The following is a 20,287-nucleotide window of genomic DNA, read 5'->3' as shown; positions in this document are numbered from 1 at the left end:
TTTCTTGAAGCTGTTTCACGAAATGTTAATTGGAAACATTTGGTATATTGTGATTCAGCGAATGATCATGAAAAAATTCAGTGTGTAAAGAGCACAAAAAGAGCTGGTGTGCACTGGAAATAACTAAAAATCAAGGGGAATGTGAAAACACAACCTAAGGCAAAAAGGAGAGTTCTACCAGAGAACTGGGTTAAATCTCTCTTATTGGCTCAGATGGAGTCTGGTTGCTTTTGCGGATAGCTCTGGTAGAGAGTCCAAAAGCAAAGCTCCTTTGGAAGAACAAAAGTGAGTAAAGAGAGAGAAAAGAAGAGGGGAAGAGAGGGAGGGAGACAGAGACACAGAGAGTGAGAGAGAGCCAGGGGAGAATATGTCATTGTTCAAAGGTCTGGGGAAATTTTTCAGGTGCATTTCCTGTCTCACGGATAAAAATAATGTTCCATTCAACTCAACTGATAAAGTAAATGAGGTCACGAGTGAAGGTTGCCAAGGATTCGCTTGTGAATACTTGATGTATCTCTTTAATATTGATAGACATTACGTTAATACGCTCATTTTTGTTGATTGAGTCCTTTAATATTACTTTGTGACAGAATTATTTGTCTTATGATTTAGCTACTCTCTGGAGTGTTGGCAATGTTCCACAACAACTAAAGAATAACTTTGAAAGGATTGTCCTGATTACAGTACTACTGTGTTACTGAACCTATTTTTTTTCATGTTCTCCATAGGGCAAAGGGTTTATAATATCAAGTCTCCTTGAAGAATTTGAAAGCAATTTTTTTAAATTTTTATTTTGCAATACAATTCAGTTCTATATATCAGCCACGGATTTCCTTGTTCTCCCCCCTCCCGCCCCCCACACCTTTGAAAGCAATTTTTTTCTTTCATTATAAACCTAATTTCCATGTATTAAGTTCCTTTTCAGAGAGATAAAAAGAAGGAGAGCAAGAGGGAGATCATATCCAGTAGGAAACTCCCATTTTCCATTGGTGTTTTTTTTTTTTAAATGCCATAGTCTATTTCAGAAAATGAGTTTTGCATGCCAAAAAATCCTAAAAGAAATAAACAACTGAAAATATTGTAGAAATAAAAGCAAGACAGATCTGCAGATGAAAAGGAAATAATGTGCAGCAACCCACCCTACCAGGTAGTAAAATTTCATAAGATTATCCATTATATAATTAATATATGATAAGGTACAGTGACAGTGAAAAGAAGGATGTAATAAAATTTCATACAATAAGATCACATCAGAGATTTAGTAGAAATAATAATGTTCCAGAAAAGCACACAAAGAACAATCACTGGTCATTAATATCCCTCAATATCAATGAACTTAATTCACCTATAAAAAGACATAGACTTACAGAATGGATACGAAAGCAGGACCCATCTTTCTGCTGCATACAAGAAACACACCTCAAATTCAAAGATAGACACTACCTAAAAATAAAAGTCTGGGAAAAGACTTTCCAATCAAACGGTCTTAAGAAACAAGCGGGTGTAGCCATCCTGATATCCAGCAAAATAGACTTCAAACTAAAATCAATCAAAAGAGATCAAGAAGGGCATTACATACTTATCACAGGAAAGATCCACCAAGATGAAGTCTCAATTCTGTCCATTGGTGTTTTTAATAGGTATTACTTACCTCTTAACCTATACATGCTGTACTTGAGAGGGCATAGTGAGCATAGACCCAGGTTTTTGTCACCTTGGCTTATGTTGAGCCCTTCTGATACAAAGTCAGCTGGACTTTTGTTTTGTAGACAGACTATCAGGTCACAACTGAAAAAAGTGCCGTCAACTGGTGCAACAGCGCTTCAGTGTTAACTTTACCTTCTACATCTGCCAGACCCAGTGAGCAGCTGAGGGACAATTGAAATTGTCTGCCAAATACAACTAATTGATATGCAAAGTGACAAATTTTGACTATTATCAGTCATTTTAAAGAACATAGTCTCCAATCTTATTTCCTACTTTATCTTTGGGAGTTGAAATGATTTTGCAGTATATTATTTCAGTATCTCACCATCTCTAAGAAAGCAGTTTAAGATGGATGCCAGGAACTGTTCATGAGATCTTGTCATTTTTGCTGCATTTGGTCATCATGCAGAAGGTGTTTAATTGATGTAGTAGATAATAGTTACGTGCCAAGCCCACCTATAAAGAGATCTACATATAGACAATACCTTCATTGCAAATTCAGATTAGAGACAGATGAATTAAATTAAGTGACATGTATCTGTCCCTTTACATTTAACACTAAAGAATTCAGCACAAATCTTTCAAATTTATAAACACTGTGTAATTAACTTTCTAATCTACAGATCATAAAGAAACTCTAGAAAGACAAATGGTCTAAAAGACAGATGTCACAGAGATGAGGATCTGAAATTGCCCTACTCTTTACACTTTCTCTCAGTAATCAACATCTTTTGTCTTTGGCACATTTTTTCTCCTATAATTAAAAAAATGCTTTTAAAGAATTTGTTTAACAACACTATACATTATCTCTAAACAGTTGTGGGTTTTGTAATATTCTTTACAGGAAATTTCACATCAGAGAAAGATCTTCAGAGAATCTCTTTTTGAGAGATGATGGTTTAAAGAATGTCTTGTGGGTGAATATATCAAGCTGAGATATATTCATAAATTTGATGGGGGTCACTAAGGTGTGTAACAATCTCATACACATATTTTTTTCAACTATTCCCATAAATGAGCCCATTTCTTCTTGATGCTTCAAAACAACAGTTCAGAATACATTCATACTGCTTATCACTGGTTACTCATGCATGGATTTAAAAGTATTTCAGACCAAAGATATTACTATATTTGGGTTGGCTTTACTACTATAATAGTAATACAGTGAGGTCAAGATGTTAACAGATCCAATGTTAATATTAAAAGGCTCTCCATTTGCTTCCAGGCAATTCCCCAAAGAAGTGAAATGAGTTATTTAATCTGTAAATGTAACACAGGATTGCTCTCTGAATGCTGTAATGGCACTCATAAAAAGTGAGAATGCCTTTATGGGAACTTAACTCATTGGCAATGGATGTGAAGGACCAAGAAGTCATTTCTGGCAAAAGTTACAAAAGAACAAAAAAAGACTTCTTTTAAATTGGACACCTTTCTTTCTTTTCCATTGTCATGAAAAATATGTTACAGTGAATTTATTAGGTAATTTCTTTTTAATGTCTTAGATTTAAAAAGCATTCCTATATCACCATAAAACCTGCAGAGTCTTTAATTTCTGAACATATTTATTTCTTCATCGAAAATTAAGTAATGATCATTGCATCAAGATAGCTTAAAAACCAAATTCTTTTTGAGGAAATATCGAAGTATATGGGAAGATAGATGGAGAAAGACAAGTGCATTTAGACATTATTAGTGCACATTCATTTTATTGGGAAATGAAACATTTGACTCATATTTCATGAGCCACAGCATTGATTTAAGATGGTGACTGAGAATAAGAACTGCAGAAATACATGAAATGACAAAAGTATATTTATCCTTTATTCACCCATGTCAAGCATATTATAGCAAACTATCTTTGGGGCAAAATATGTTTTGTCATCCAGAATATAAAAATTACCTGTCCCCATGCAACAGCATGAGTTTAGGAGATACTTCATAAGGAGCATTATATTAGCTTATAGTAATATAGCAAAGAATACCGTTGCCTTACAGATCCTGTGGTCACAAAAGTTTAAGTAAAAATTTGTACACAATATTATGAAGAAAAATAAAAACATTGAAATGTAAATTGAGTAGAACAATGTGATTTCATTGACGTTTATTTGACAACTCTGGACCAGGATCATGCACCATCAATAAATCTTACAAAGCAGCATTCGATGTGTTCTCAATGACTATGAGTGAATGGCCTTAATGAAAGCTGCTGTGGGATAATGCTTTTGTACACTTGTTTATACAGCGTTTAATAAAACGCTGATTGGCCAATAGCCAGGCAGGAAGTATAGGCAGGATAACCAGACAAGGAGAATTCTGGGAAAGGAAGGCTGAATCAGGAGATGCCAGCTTGCTGTCCAGGGACCAGCATGTAATGGCACACAGGTAAAGCACACACGGAAAATGTGGCAACACACAGATTAACAGAAATGGGCTGAGTTTAAGTGTAAGAGCTAGTCAGTAGTAAGCCTGAGCTAATGGCTGAGGAGTTTTAATTAATATAAGCCTGTGTGTGCTTATTTGGGTCCGAGCAGCTGTGGGACTAGCGGGTGAGAGAGATTTGTCCTAACCTCAAGCCGTGTGAGACCAGGAAAACTTTTAGTTACAGAAAGCCATTGAATAAATTTCAAGGAAGGAATATAAAATGATTTAACAGGAAATGTAGGTTAGATTAAAAACAATTAGGAATTTTCTGCAATTTTTTTGACAATGCTAATTCTTAAATGCAGAAATTAAAGGGATAAAAGCAACAGAAAATAAAGAGATTAAAAACCATGGGAAATTTCAAGTAGGGAGAACACAGTACAGCAAGCTTTTTGACACAACAAATATGCAAAAATTAGCATGATTGTTTTTCAAAGATAAACATTGGGGGCTGGAGCAATGGCTCAGTGGTTAAGAACACTGGCTGCTCTAGCAGAGGACCTGGGTTTGATTCCCAGCAGCACCCACATAGTGGCTCACAGCCATTTATAACTCCTGTTCCAGGATATCTGATGCCCTCTCTGAGCTCCACAGAGACCTGGCAGACATACTGTGAACAGACATACATGCAGACAAAACATTCATACACTAAAATAAAAATATAAAATTTTAAAAAGATAAATATTAACCATAAGTTCAGACAGCAGAAAAAATATCCAGCATAACAATTACAAACATACCCTTATTTCAACTAATTAAGAAAAAGACCCAAAACACCAAGCCATCCCTGAGAAAAATGCAGAGAAGTCATTACAAAGGTCCTGGGAATGGAAGTATTCCTTGATAGCGAAAGCTATGGTTAAGCTGATGCAATGGAAAAGTCTAAGCAGGGCTGGAGAGATTGCCCTGCCACTCAAAGCTAGGATCACAACCAAAAATATAAGGGAAAGTCTAAATAGGCCTACATGGGGTCAAGAAACGGAGGTTGTTAAATGCCTTTGGACAGGTAAAACTGCTGGAACAGACCATGTACTTATGAGAGAAATAAGCTTTACTGTTGGGAGTCGTGTGACCTAGTTTTGGAGCAGTATGTGAGTCCCATGGGTCTCCAGATGAGGCAAAAGCCCATGGAGACAGTCTCACTCGGCGAGGACCAGTGGACTTTGGGGACAGCACAGAATACTAATATTACTGCACAGCCTTCATGCTCTCTTCTCTCCTAATATTGATGATTCTCTTGGTGGTTTTAGTGTCATTTTGCCCATCATGTATAAGACAGATATGATCATTCCCGGAAACCACATCTTTTTCTCAAATATTTTCCCCTAAAATTTTTTGGGAGCTGATGCTTCTCAGGTTTCTTGTTTGGGGATGCCAGCTGTCACTTCAGACCCCAGGAGCTGTTCTAATTCAGTGTTGACAGGATTGGAGGTGGGTCACCCCTATTTCTGTAAATATGTTTTGCATGAGATTGTTATTCTTGAAAATGTGTGCCTATGTCAATCACCTTTTAGTTTTGTAAAGACAGGATGTACCAGGCTCAATATTTGGCCAAGCTAACAAAATGGTAAGTGTTGGTTTTGGTCTAAAGACATTTTGATGTAAAAGCTGGGGGAAAAACCACATTTGACAGATTTGTTTTTGCTGGCAATTAATGTTGGAGGATGAGAAAAACTTGTTTGTCTTTATGGAAAAACATGCTTGTTTTCAATGTATAAATAAAAATGGTTGGAGTGCTCTGGGTTGGCCTCTTATATGTAACTCATCTGGTGGTCAGACAATTCATTTCTTCACACAGATGCCCCTTTGCCATCTCAGGACATGAACCTGAGCTAAGGTGGGACTCCAACACTTTACAGTAAGTGTCTTAGCCAATAGAGGAAGAACAAACACATCTAGCTAGTTTGGAAATAAGCATCATACTGACAACAAATAACTTTTTCTAAGTATGTGAGATAATAAAATTGTAATTCAGAATTCCAAGTTAAAACTGATAAAAATCCTAAAATTAACTTTAGAAAGTTAAATACAGCAATTACAAAAATATAGTAAATTATGGTAAAGTAAGGGTCATGCAAAGAATTCAATTTTGCTTTGCCATTTGGAACCCAATCAATGCATTCTATGATATTAACAAAGTAAAAGGGAACTCACACAATCACTTCATTCAATCCTGGGATATCACTGAAGAAAACACAGTGTCAATTACAACAAAACAAAGTGGCTGGGCATGTAAAGATACTTGTTGCCAAACATGAAAAACTGACTTTGATCCCCAGCTGCATAGGGTGAAAAGAGAGAACCTGCTCTAGTTAGTGGTTCTTGACCTCCACATAAGTGCCATGGCAGACATTCTCTCTCTCTCTCTCTCTCTCTCTCTCTCTCTCTCTCTCTCTCTCTCTCTCTCTCTCTCTCATACACACACACACTCAATCACATACACACAGGTCTGTGCAAACACACACACAATAAAATTTTAAAAGGACACTTAACAAGCAATTAAAAAAAATCCTAGTCTAATAAAGATCACTTAAGGGAAAGACACAATTGATATTCCTTTAAGGGGAAGTTAAAGATATGTTTACACAGTATTTGATTTCATAGATGTACTTTACATAGTCATGTTTTTTATTGAAATCTTCATACAGAAATATCATAGACTTCAACCACATTAATCCCTTCACATTTTCTCCATCTTTTCCCTGCTGATGGGCCGTCTAATTCCCTTGGATAATTTCTCATATATGTGTGTATATGCATGTGGAATATGTGATATTTATATAAAATAATAATCTTCAAATAACAGAAAATATGCCTTATTTGTCTTTCTGAGTATGGTTTATTGCACTTGATACAATAATCTCAAGTTGTGTCCATTTTTCAGAAAAGGACACAATTTCAGTTTTTTTTTTTCTTTTTAGGTAAATTAATCTCCCCACATAAATACACACACATATGTGTGTGTGTGTGTGTGTGTGTGTGTGTGTGTGTGTGTGTGTATCACATTTCCACTATCCATCTGTAGATGGATCCCTAAGGTCAGTCCATAGCTTGTTATTTGTGTACAGTGCTGCAGTGAGTACTGTGACATGTTGACCTGGAGTCTTTCTGTTATAAACACAGAAGTCGTATAGCTCACTCACAGGGTAGTTTTTGTTTTAGTTTTTTGAGTAACCACTTACTAATTTCTACAGTGCCTGGACTAATTTACATTCCCCACAGCTATGTATAAGAGGTCCTATTTCCCTCACTATCCTCACTAGGATTTGCTGTTTTATATTTTCTTAGTGATAGCAATTCTAATTGGAGGGAGATGAGATCTTAATGTAGTTTTAATACACACACACAAACATATACCTTTACAAGTGTTCATTAGATATTAACTATCTGAAAATAAAAAAGGTTTATAAAAGATTTTAATTTTTAGTAAATATATATATAAATATTTAGGAATAAACTTAAAATACATGGTGTCTTGGGGTTTTTATTGCTGTGAAGAGACACCGTGACTATGACAAATCTTATAAAGAAAACACTTCATTTGCATGGCTCTATTACAGTTTCAGAAGCTCAGTCCATTATTTCAGAGGTTCAGAGCATGGTAGCATCTAGGCAGACAAGGTACTGGAGAGGTAGCTGAGAGTCCCACATCTTGTAGGCAGCAGGAAGTTGACTGACACACAGGGCAGAATCCTGTGCATAGGAAACCTCAAATCCCACCTCCACAGTGACACGTTTCCTCTAACAAGGCCATACCCACTCCAACAAAGCCACACCTCCTAATAGTGCCACTCCCTATGAGGTTATGGGGGCCAACTACATTCAAACTACCACACTTGGATGAATACAATGCAAGACCCCAAGGAACAGAAAATTGTTCAGAAATTGCATCTCCTAAAAATGTCAGAGAAGCTATATCCATGCAGTCTCAACAACCTAACTGCCTAAATGATACCTGAACAAGGATAGCAACAATAGATATACTAACGTGGAAAGGGAAATCTCATGAGGCCTCAATGGTAAATAAAGAACTAAGGCAACTAAGGAATAGTTCCCAGAGAACAGGCCCCAATTGGTTATTTAATACATATACCTATAAAAAAATTATACAGACTGTGATGGTTGTGTTTATATATTTAGGGAAAAACAGATAGAACAGCAATTAAAAAAGAAGTCATGAATTTGAAAGAAAGCAAGGCTGTGTACATGGAAAAGGCTGGAAGGGGGAATGAGAAGGAGGTAAAGATATAATTATATTTTGCTTTCAAAAATAGAAAAGTAGTTATTAATAAAATAATAAAGTCAAAAAAAACAAGGGAAAAATTAAAAGCAAAGTGAAAGCAATTAGATATAAAATATGTGTAAAAATTTATCAGATGTTATATATATGCTATTTTGAATGACAAAATTCAGAAAAGAGCCTAGAGAAATGGCTCAGTAGTTAACAGCAGCTGTGACTCTTGAAGAGGTCCCTGGTTCAATCCCCAGCACCGCATGTTGGCTCCCAACCATCCAAAACTACAGCTCCACAAGATTTGATGCATTCTTCTGAACTCTATGGGCACCAGGCACACACATGGTACACATATATACATGAGGGCAAAACAGTTATGTACACACAGTAGAATAAAAAAATTATACTTTAATTTCAGAAATGGGAGGTATACAATATAATTATGAATAGAAATATTTAACATTTTAAAATGCATTTCTCATCAGTCATTTACATACTAATGTTTATTTTTGGAATTTGAAAACATGTTTCTAATCTTTGTGATAAAGTAATTTGAACAGGAATAGTTTAGAACAGCACAAAAACAGATAAAAAGTAATATGTTAGGAAAGTTGCCCTACTAAATATCGTTTTTTCTCTTGTTTTTTTCGAGACAGTGTTTCTCTCTGTAGTTTGGTGCCTGTCCTGGATCTCGCTCTGTAGACCAGGCTGGCCTCAAACTCACAGAGATCCGTCTGGCTCTGACTCCTGAGTTCTGGGATTAAAGGCATGCACCACTGCCACCTGTAGCTAGAGTTTTTCTGGTTCTGCCTGGCCCACGGTCAGGACAAACCTCTCTCACCTACCAGTCCCAGAGCCATTCAGACTCAACCAAGTAAACACACAGAGACTTATATTGCTTACAAACTGTATGGCCGCAGCAGGCTTCTTGTTATCTAGTTTTTATATCTTAAATTAACCCATATCTATTAGTCTATAAGTTGCCACATGGCTTGTGGCTTACCGGTATCTTTACATGTTGCTTGTCATGGCGGCGGCTGGCAGCGTCTCTCTGCCTCAGCCTTCTACTTCCCAGAATTCTCTTCTCTCCTTGTCCCACCTACACTTCCTGCCTGGCTACTTGCCAATCAGTGTTTAATTTATTAACCAATCAGAGCAACACATTTAACATACAGAACATCCCACAGCAGCCGCCCAGCTAAATATCATGTTTAATCTAAGAGTATATGAATTAGCTACAGACAAATAGAACATTGACATGGACTTGTAGCCATGAAATGGAGAAATATGTATGATAGAGTCATTATCAAAAATTAATGTGGATAACCATTTGGTTGTGAAATGAAAGCAAATTGTCACATTTCATACCATAGACATGTTTATGGTTAGGACTATATATGCAAATAGGCATACAATAACAATTTGTGAAAAAAGAGGCCATAAATTTGAAGGAGAATAGCAAGGGGTATATGGGAGGGTTTTGTGGGAGGAAAGGGAAGGGAAAATGTTGTAATAATATTACACTGAAAAACAGAATAAAACATTGTATGTTAACTAAAATCTATGTAATAAAGGTGTTTTAGCATAAAGAATAAGAAAATACATGTATCAGCTTGGGTGGGTGTAAGGTTTCCATAAACACAATCTTCTAAGTAAAGTTAAAAAATTTAAGATAAAACTAAAATCATTTATGCATTAAGAAAACAAACACATTGAAGAAAAAAGACTACATAGAAGTACATTTACAAAATAATGCATCTTCACATCATTTTATGAGTAACTGTGTGGGGAGTGTATGTGTGGGTGTGTATCACATACCTAATAAACACAGTCATAAACAGGGAGAAGATAAAAATGAATTCTCCACAAAAAGACATTTCATCCTGACCATTCATCTATTCTTTCTATTCAAGGAAATACACGATTAGCACCAATTATTGCCTATTTGATGCCAATTGTAACTTAAAAAATAAATCTGAATAAATACTAAACGTGATAGAACTTGAGAAACTGCTAAAATAGCTATTAGGCATTTGAAACAGAATGAACACTTTGGAAAAAAATTAATAATATCTTAGCCAAGTAACTCCACTTCTGCTTAGTATACTATATAGAATATATACATTATGAGATAATGAACAATGGTTGATTTTAAATACAGTGTTCTTTTGTAGTAATGATAATACTAGAAACAAATATTTGGTTGTTTCACAAAACATAGCATTAGTAAATATAATGTGGAACACTTACTAAAACAAAGACTGAACAATATTAATTTGTATATAAGTTTGGGTCATCTCCCAAGACATAAACTTGAGCAAACAAAATAAAACTGGTTACATGTGGATAGTTCGGTATAATTATTTGGTTTATATTTTCATACATCCACCATGAAGCTTATGTCTTGATATCAAAGGTTTCCTTTCAGTTCGCAGGAAAGTCACTCTTTAGACTAAAATAGCTATAATCTATTTGTCATGTTTAACTTTATAATATAGTGATAAGCACATTAGTTCTTATCTTATTATCAGTGCATCTTTGTATATCTAAAACTATTTGATTAAAATATTTTTGAAAAGATTGAGTAGTTCAAAGATTGTGTTAACATATGTGTGCAGACTATAAATTTTTATGCCATATTTCTTTAAAATCTCCAATCTAATTACTAGATAATCTAAAGTAGTACCTGAAAGTACATGCTTATCACAGCACAAAAAAATTGAACCTAGCTTTTGTGTAAAATATTTAAACAATTAACAGTTTGATGGTTCTCTGAAAATGCAATGAACCCATGATTTTCTTCAAATTCTTGCTACACATCTATGCATAGAAAGGCAACTGTGAGGCTATCAAAACAGAATCTGAGTTTTTATTTTTACTTTGTAAAATGTATTTATTCTATGAATGTTGATGGAATATAATATTTCAAGAGTAAATGCTGATTTTCACCACATAGCAGAGAAATTTCTAGTTCTCTAACATGCGTTAAAAGATGGATGACAACTGTTTTCTTGGATATGTCTTTAAGCCATTATAACCATTTGAGATACTGATATAGATACATATCCAAATGACTACTTCCATACCTATTAGTTAAATACAAAGCTCACGATAGAAGTATTTTATCTTAGCGTGTAAGCCTTGTTTACAACTCAAACATTGATTTCATGAATACACATAATTTGACTCAGTGGTCTTAAGTTTTGCTTTATGGAAATAATCGTGAGATGTTTTCAGCTCTAGACCAAAGCATAGGACAGATGTGACAGATGTGTATTCCACACCTATACCAAGTACTCACCAATACATGAATATTATACAATATTATACATTGATCCAAAAGGAAATTTTGAAATTTTAAAAGGCTTAAAAAATAGAATGTCTTCTACAGGAAGAATAATGCTATCTTTAGTTTAGAATAATACTGTCTATTGAAATGGGTAGATTCAATATTTGATAAGCTCCCTCCAGCAAAGGGAGCTCAAATATTTGGGTAATAAGAACAAGGAAGACAGTTCATAAGGTTGTTAATTAGATGTATATAGGATAATTATTTAGTCACATTAATCTATAAATTTTCAGACACAAAGATATTAATGAATTAATTTTAAGCAATCCACAATTGCATTCTTTTAATTTGAATGGGTAATCTTAGTTGAATTAGGTTATATATAAAAACAGAACTGGAATAATGTGAATATATTTAAAAATATAGGGCTGGAAAGATGGCTTGGTGCATAACTCTGACAATCGAAGCTCAATCCTCACAGGTCACATGGTGAAGGGAAAAAAACAACACCCACACGTGGTCCTCTCACCTCTACATGTGCACTGTGGTGTGTGTGAACAAGTACAGGCAAATACAGGCACACACAGGATACAAAATCAGTAAATAAAATGTAATAAAAATACTACCACATTCTTAGCATAGAGTTAATTTAAAAACATGTTAACATATATAAGCATAAAATTTGTTTAAACAAATACTAAACATCAGAATTCAATTTATTTGGAGAGTAATGAAGGTGGTCATTATGAATAAAATATAACAAATTAATCAGTTGGAAGCATTGTAACTTATGATGCTTCAGAATAAATTATACTAGCAAGTTCTACTTTCCTCTATTCCTTTGACAGATGGAAACCATATTTCAGCTGTAGAAGCTGATAGTATGAAACTTTTAAAGTATCTAATCTGAGCAATTGGATGAGAAAAATGACATCACATATTTAGTAATATGGAAGAATTAAAAAGAAAGACACCAATGTGAAGTATTTAATGAGCACATAATTGAGGGGTAATGTCACTCTGTGTGCTATGAATGTGTTGCTTTGATTGGTTGATAAATAAAATGCTAATTGGCCAACCAAGGCCCCTTGAAAGGTCTCCAATGACACCATGGCCAAGATCATCCAACATCCAAAATCGACTTTAAGGCAACTGACTCAAAGAATACAGCCTCACAGACTTGACCATAATCCTAAAATTTTCTTTGTGTTCCCGTAAGATTACTAGTACCCTCTATCAGCAGGAAGTAGCCTAGAAAACTACTCCCACATTCCCAAAAAGTGGATTATAGATGTCTGTTTTTGTTTAGGTTGTTGGTTACAAATTGTTATTGGTCATAGTCATTATCTTTTTAAAAGAAGAAAGGGGGATATGATATGGAAATATAGGATATAGATATGATAGGATAGAAGGGTGGATTGTTGAACCTACTTTTAAAGAGCAACTTGCTTTAAATGTTTTACATTGGTAAAGATTGTAGTTTATTGATACAAATTTAGAGTTGATTTTGTTATTATATATATTTCTGTCCTCATTTAGGGTATTATGTTTATGTAACTCATTTTAATTGTAACAGATAATTAAGAAACACAGATTAATAGTCTTCTATAATAGTCAAACTTATAGTCATGCTAAGTTTTCTAGGTATACATAGATATATTTCAATTAGACAGGTAATCTTCAAACACTTCAAAGACCTACAGAATATGGCATTCAAAATATTTTAAAAACTTTGACTTTCTAGACATTGAGACATGTCTGCTCCTGACAACACCAATCTACTTCAGAGTAGATAACAGGCATTGAAGAAACTCATTATGGAGTTTGCTTTCTTTGTGGCAAAAGTTAGTTACTGGGCAAAAAAGTGCCCTTGTGTCGACTGCTTGATAATATGTTTTCTAAACTGGACATGCAGGACCCATAGGAAGGTGACCACTGAACTTTGCAAGGCGAGATGGTGCTTCAGGTTCCTGCTCTGCAGAAGAAACTGCCAGACATTCTACAGGACACAGGAAGAAGCAACTGAGAGATTCTAAGCCTGTGGGCTGAAGATGGATGCCCCAACATTGCAGAGGAACTTTGGATGACTGTCCAGGCAGACAGTTGTCTCTGCCATTCTAGTTTTTGGAAGTTTAATAAAATACTGATTGGCCAGTAGTCAAGCAGGAAGTACAGGTAGTATAAGCAGACAAGGAGAATTCTGGGAAGAGGAAGGTTGAGTCAGAAATTGCCAGCCAGGCACAGAGGAAGCAAGATGTGAAGGCACAACTGAGAAAAGGTACCAGGCCACGTGACTAAATATAAATAAGAATTTAAGTGTAAGAGCTAGTCAATAATAAGCTTGAGCTAATGGCCATTCAGTTAGTAATAATATAAGCTTCTGTGTGTTTACTTGGGTCCAAGCAGCTGCCAGACTGGTGGGTAAGAGAGATTTGTCCTGACTATAGGTCAGGCAGGACATAGGAAAACTTCAGCTACATATAATCTCTGGGGTCTTTATTAATCTTTACTCATACTTGCTCATACCTGTAAAAAAGCAAGGGACATTTGCTAAAATTGCCTATAGAGCTAACATTTACTAAGCAATATGTAGAATTGCAAATTTTTGCTATGCTGTAAGAAGGACATAAATCTGAGTCATGTTTGTTATATCTAATGTGTACAATAATTTGAAATGCATAATATTAAAAAAATTAGTCAGCACAGTCATATTGTACGTATGATGGACAGTTTAGTGACAGGCTGGAGAATCATCACAAAGAATAGAATCCTCTAGGTACCTGAAAATCAGAGTTCCTCTATGTTATTCAAGCTCTGTTGCCTTACTTTACTAAGATGGCAAATTTTTCTAACTATTGCTATGGGAGGTGTTTTCTGGAAGCAATCTTGCACAGGAGAAATAAAAGGAAATGTATTTTCAGGATTTTAGGACTGCTGTCTGTATATATAGAAGACACTAAAACGAGAGAGTTGCCAGGGGAACTTAAATATAACTTGAGGAATACACAGGAAAAGGCCAGTTGTAGTTTTCTTTGATGATTTAGATGCAGCATAAATATATACACGAGATGAATCAGAAATCAGAGCTAGACATCCAATAAGACTGTAGAATATGCTAGTCTCAAACAATTATAGTTACTTTAGACATAAACTCTTTTTTTGTTTGTTTGTTTTTTTTGTTTTTTGTTTTTTGTTTTTTGTTTTTGTTTTTCGAGATAAGGTTTCTCTGTGTAGCTTTGAACCTTTCCTGGAACTCACTCTGTAGTCCAGGCTGGCCTTGAACTCACAGAGATCCGCCTGCTTCTGCCTCCTGAGTGTAGACATAAACTCTTGACAGAATCACACTGTGATTGTATAAGAAACTGCATCATTTTCCGTGTTTGGATTAATACATAGTCATATGTATTTATATGCTTTGTTAAAGATGAGTCTACGAGTCTTTATCATACATTGAAGTTTGAACCTCATTATTCTTTGCCAATGCTTTTCCTATCACTATACTGAATTAGAAGGGAACAATTGAAATGTTGTTTAATGATAAGAATAGCAGCAAGTTGAAGAAAATGATGCCTGAATGGTTCTTTCTGTTGAGATGAATTCCTTTCCTTTCTGTATAAAACCTAAACAACTGTCAGTGAAAATAATTTCCACATTAAATTAGCATTTTTGTCATTATATTTCATAAGAAATTTCATCATTGTATGAGTCTGAAATATGTAAATGATTGTAATTCTTTATAACAGATTTGGGAATATTAGTCTTTTAAGTATTTTATATAATAGTTTAGTTAATTCTACTTGGGATATTAATGCAAATTATTCTTTCTAAGTTTAGGAATACAGTATAACTAGGTAATTTAAGAACCACCACACTTTTGTTTTAAATGTTGACTGATAGATTATTTTAGTTATTCAATGGTTCAATGACATATTTTTGCCTATTTATATCAGCTAAATTTCTCAACTAGTACAATAGATCAAATAAGAATATGCAACATAATATTTAATTAATGTTAAATAATTCAAAGCAAAGTTGGTACATAATGATTAACTCTCTCTTTTCTTTTTTTTTTTGTTTTGTTTTGTTTTTTGAGATAAAGCTACTCACTCAGCTCAGGCTGCCCTTGAATTCACAGAGATCTGCCTGTCTCTGCCTCCCAAATGCTAGGATTAAAGGCATGTGCCATCACTACCCAGCTTCAACTCTCTTTTCTGGGGCCTTATTAACTTCATTTTATGTACTTCCCTTCGTAAGACAGCAAAGGTAAATGAAAACACAGTAATTATAGTTTGCATAGATTATCTTAGTTTTGGGTTTGTTTTGATTTTGACACTGAGGTCTGAACCGACATCTTCAATGCTAGGGGATGCACCTGGCATGAAGCCACATCTCACCAGCTCTCTGTTTCTCCTTCCCTTTTTCATTTGATAGTATCTAAGTAAATTTCCTAGGCTAGTCTGTAGATCACTCTGTAGCTCATACAGTACTTGAACCTATGATCTTCTTGGCTCAGACTCCTGAGTAGCTGGGATTAGAGGCCTGTACCTCTAGGACTAGTGCTTTTTAAAGATCTTTATTATGTTTGGGAAAGTGCTTCATTCATTTGAAAAGGGGATTTAGTAGAATACATAAAAGTATGGTATAAGTAGACTGTAAGCATGAAGAATAATTAAATATCAAGACGTTTACTAGTATGCATTGGTGACTATTGTTGGGTACTGGAAATAAATAATCTGGTAGCATTTTAATTTTACATGGAAATCTAACACTATAGTGTTGAATTAGAAAAATCCAACCTTGTTTTTAATACTTTTTTATGTTTTCCAATATACAGTTTCTAGATAGACATTATCATCTACAGTTGACAGTAATTTAGTCATTCCACTAATTTCATTTATTAAAATCTCATTATATCCAATTAAGTTGTAAATTTCACTAAGGTAATTACAAATCAGTCCAGTGTGAAACTTGTTACCGAGTGGACAGGCTTACCATAGTCGTTTCTGCAATGGAGCCAAAGCTGTTTATGAATATGTTGCATGTGACATTCACTGGAGGACCTGCAAAAAGATAAGAATATTATAAAGGCTGATAGACACACACCTAAAATATTTTCAAGTGACTCTGTGCTTTTCGTTATTTACAAAACGAATAGAGGGTTGGTGATGTCCTTTGAGCAGCAACACTGTCTAGTATATAAAAATGTATTCTAATGAATATAAAGATCGAACGTATGTAAAAGTCTATTTTCATGCCCCACAAAGACCAAATGGAGCCAATTCTGGTTGATCTCTCATACAGAGATTGAATGTACATGAAAGTCTAATTTCTTGGTCCACAAAGACCAAATGGAGCCAATTCTGGCTGATCTCTCATACAGAGATTGAATGTACATGAAGGTCTATTTTCATGACCAACAAAGACCAAATGGAGCCAATTCTGGCTGATCTCAGGCTTTGTACAGGCAAGGAAAGGAGAAGGCAGAGTCAATTTTCTTAGTCTCGAATTTTTAACTGTTTTGTGACTGTATGAGGAGTATAGTCTATGAGTCACTTTAAAGACTTTTTTTCGTCATTTTCTTAGGATGATACTTTCAGTGTCAGCATGTCTCCTAAAATTTTGTTAAAAGTTAGAAGTATTAAGTAAGCTATTGTAGTATATAGCTAGATCATGTATGATGGTACACCTCCAGCTCCATACACACATTTACCTCCAATCCATATTTTTTATTGCTTTTAGGTTTTATTCTTTGTTGCTCAGTGAGTTACAGTGATTTAACTGTAATCTAGTTACTGAAATTTTTTTCTGTGAGCTTTAGGGCCAGAATGATTGGACAGTGGTTTCTTGAGTTCCTTGAGTCTACAATTATCTACTCAGTTAGGGAGTTTCATTTTCTTTGGAGTCATACCTTCTATGCTCAGGATGATATGATGCTCTACTTTATCTTTCTCTTCTTAGCACAGGGCCCAAGCTCAGCCAGAATAGTCTCCTTTTGAGCATCCATTGGGTTTGCAGATAGCAATCCGCCCCTATATAACTTCCACCGTTGTCAGAACACAGGAGAGCGTTTCAAAGTTTCCTAAGCGTTTCACCCCCCAGATCTCTTTAGTATCTTGAACAGACACTTACTTGCAGTTTGGAACGATAGAGAATAAAACCAGTTTCTGATTGTTTTCAGTAAGTGTCCAAAGAGTCAGGACTTTCCCCAAATGTGTCCTGAGACAAGTCAATTATCAAGTAACTTGTGTTGTGAAGCTCCAGACAGGCCACACAGGGGCAGTTCTCTCGGGCTGCACTGTCTCAAGTGCTCCAGTGTTGTCCTTCTCGTGGAAACTGCTAGAGTGGTGATGCATTTCAGGCTACTATAAACCTGGGCGTGAAACCGAATTTAAATGCCTTTTGATGTTAAAGAATTCCATCGGTTTCTCTTGAATAAACACTTCCCAGACTGTTACAAGCTCGTGCTTTATTTTTAGGATTCTGAAAGCTAGTTTTGATGATTCTGCCAATGTTTTATTGAAAGAGGAGATTCCTCACTCAACTGTATACAGTCCCATCTAAATGCCTGATTGCAGTCACTATAAATGCAAGGAATTTTATTTTTATTAAGTCCATTGACACACTTTTCCACAAAATGTCTGAAACCAGTGCACAGCAAATGGAAGATTCAGAGAGACACTAATGTAACAGAGCTAGAAGATCTGGCATCAGTTAACGCTTGAGTATTTCTTCCTGCTCAGTACAGGATATTACTGACTCCAAACAGTCCAAGAGTAGGCAATATTCTACCATTTGTACATTAAGATATCCAAGATATCAAATGCCATAGGGGAAATTTTAGGTGCATTAAGTAGCATGGCCAGGTACAATTTTAAAAATCATGTTTTTTTTTAACTGTATGATCTTTTCCCTAATATTCTTTACATGATATTCCAAACATTCAATTATCTGACCCCAAGTGCTGTAATTAGGCCAGTAGTTACATAAATTAAATATTTTGTTATATAGGTTAAATTTCTTTGTTTAAAATTTATCTAAATCATATAAGAAAAAATATACAAACTAATATATGAGAATAATTTATTTTATTTCCTCAGCTAATACTTAAGTGTAAATTTATTTTCAGGGTTTAGTATAAGAAAATAGCCTCTAGACCTATCTTTACCTTTCTCTTCACAGAAAAAAATCATTAGCTCTTTAAAAAGTTTTTTTGGAAGCTTGGAGAATGGCTCTGTAGGTAAAAGCATGTGCTGTGCAAAGGTGAGGACCTGAGTTCCAATCCTAAGTACCCAAATAAAAACACCTAGACATGCATGTGTGTGCATGTAGTCCCAGCATTGATGGGTGGAGACTAGTAGATTTTAGGAGCTTTCTGGTCATCCTAGTCTAAACAGCAAACACAGTTCAGTGAGAGACTTTCTCTCAAGGCAATAAAGTACAGAGTTATATAGGGAAGACACTTAATACACACTTCTGATTCCTACTTTTGAGCATAAGACATGCACACCTGTACACACACACACACACACACACACACACACACACACACACTAATAATAACAACAAAAAGAGAAAGATTCTTTGTGTATTCACTCAAAGTTATCTAAATAAGATATTTAATGGTGTAAATGTACATTCTGATGTTCACACAGAAGCTAAGGACAGATTCTTTTCTTCATATGTCTGTCTATAGCCCAAACACAAAATATTTTTATAACCTATTACCTGTACAAAGTTAAATTTTCATTTTATGACATATAAATTTTATAACTATTGTAGCAATGCAAATATTCTCCAAGTCTATTATTAACTTATACACAAGTTCTGAATATGGCATTACTATCCCTAGTTCATCAGGAGTTTGAACATAAAGGTTTGTGTATGGCATAAAGAAACACATTTGTACTTACAGAAGAGCAATGTTCAAAGGAAAAGTGGGTCATTTAGACTTTTACAAACAGTTGGGAAATCAAACTAAGCTAGAAAATACCTGTAATTTCATTTCATTTCTTACAGATCCCTTTTCTGAGACTGATAATTGTGTTACGTATTCCACATAGCTTCCTCCATGTGTGTCATTAATTGACCACAAGGTCTGAAATACCTAAATTACCTATTTATGTATTCAACTCTTCAGATACTACAGTAGTTTCATTTTTCTTGGACATATAATCCAGAATATTTTTTCTATAACAAAGCAGTCAGCCTGTTTAAAAATGTGCAAGTTGCCAAAGGTGCACTAAGAAATGTTCCCACTGCCTTGTTTTGTGGGAATGCTCTTTCACGGTGCCATTTTTTTTCTTTGTAGGTTCATTTCTTCATTTTAAATGAAGATGTTCTGTTAATTTTTGGAAAAGTGCACGAGACTATAATGCTTTAAAGCTTCCTTATCTGCAGATACATTGTTGTATTACTCTCACACTTAATATGCAGTTAGGTTTTGTTACGAAAATTTAAGCTGGAAATAATGTTTTGCTTATAAGTTTTGGTATCATTCCTCCATTTTCCAGCATTGCCATGGAAAAATTACAAAATGATGATCTTTGTAAATGACTTATTTTTCTTTCTAAAATTGTGTCTGCTAGGGATGATAATGCCATATTCAGAACTTGTGGATATATTAAAGATTAACTTGG

General features: G+C 34.8%; 1 protein-coding gene across 3 annotated transcripts in view; it reads right to left on the bottom strand.

The window, feature by feature from the left end:
* The window catches only part of Glra3 (glycine receptor alpha 3), a 149,457-nt gene that overhangs the window by 76,495 nt on the left and 52,675 nt on the right, over positions 1-20,287 (bottom strand). For all 3 annotated transcript variants that reach the window (XM_059244543.1, XM_059244544.1, XM_059244545.1), the window contains one exon: positions 16,644-16,711. In XM_059244543.1, the coding sequence (XP_059100526.1) occupies positions 16,644-16,711 (68 nt within the window). The remainder of the gene's footprint in view (positions 1-16,643; positions 16,712-20,287) is intronic.

This window comes from Peromyscus eremicus, chromosome 17 (assembly GCF_949786415.1).
Source record: "Peromyscus eremicus chromosome 17, PerEre_H2_v1, whole genome shotgun sequence".
Lineage (NCBI taxonomy): Eukaryota > Metazoa > Chordata > Mammalia > Rodentia > Cricetidae > Peromyscus > Peromyscus eremicus.
Note: the sequence above shows the minus strand (reverse complement) of the source record. Positions and strands in the feature narration are given on the sequence as shown.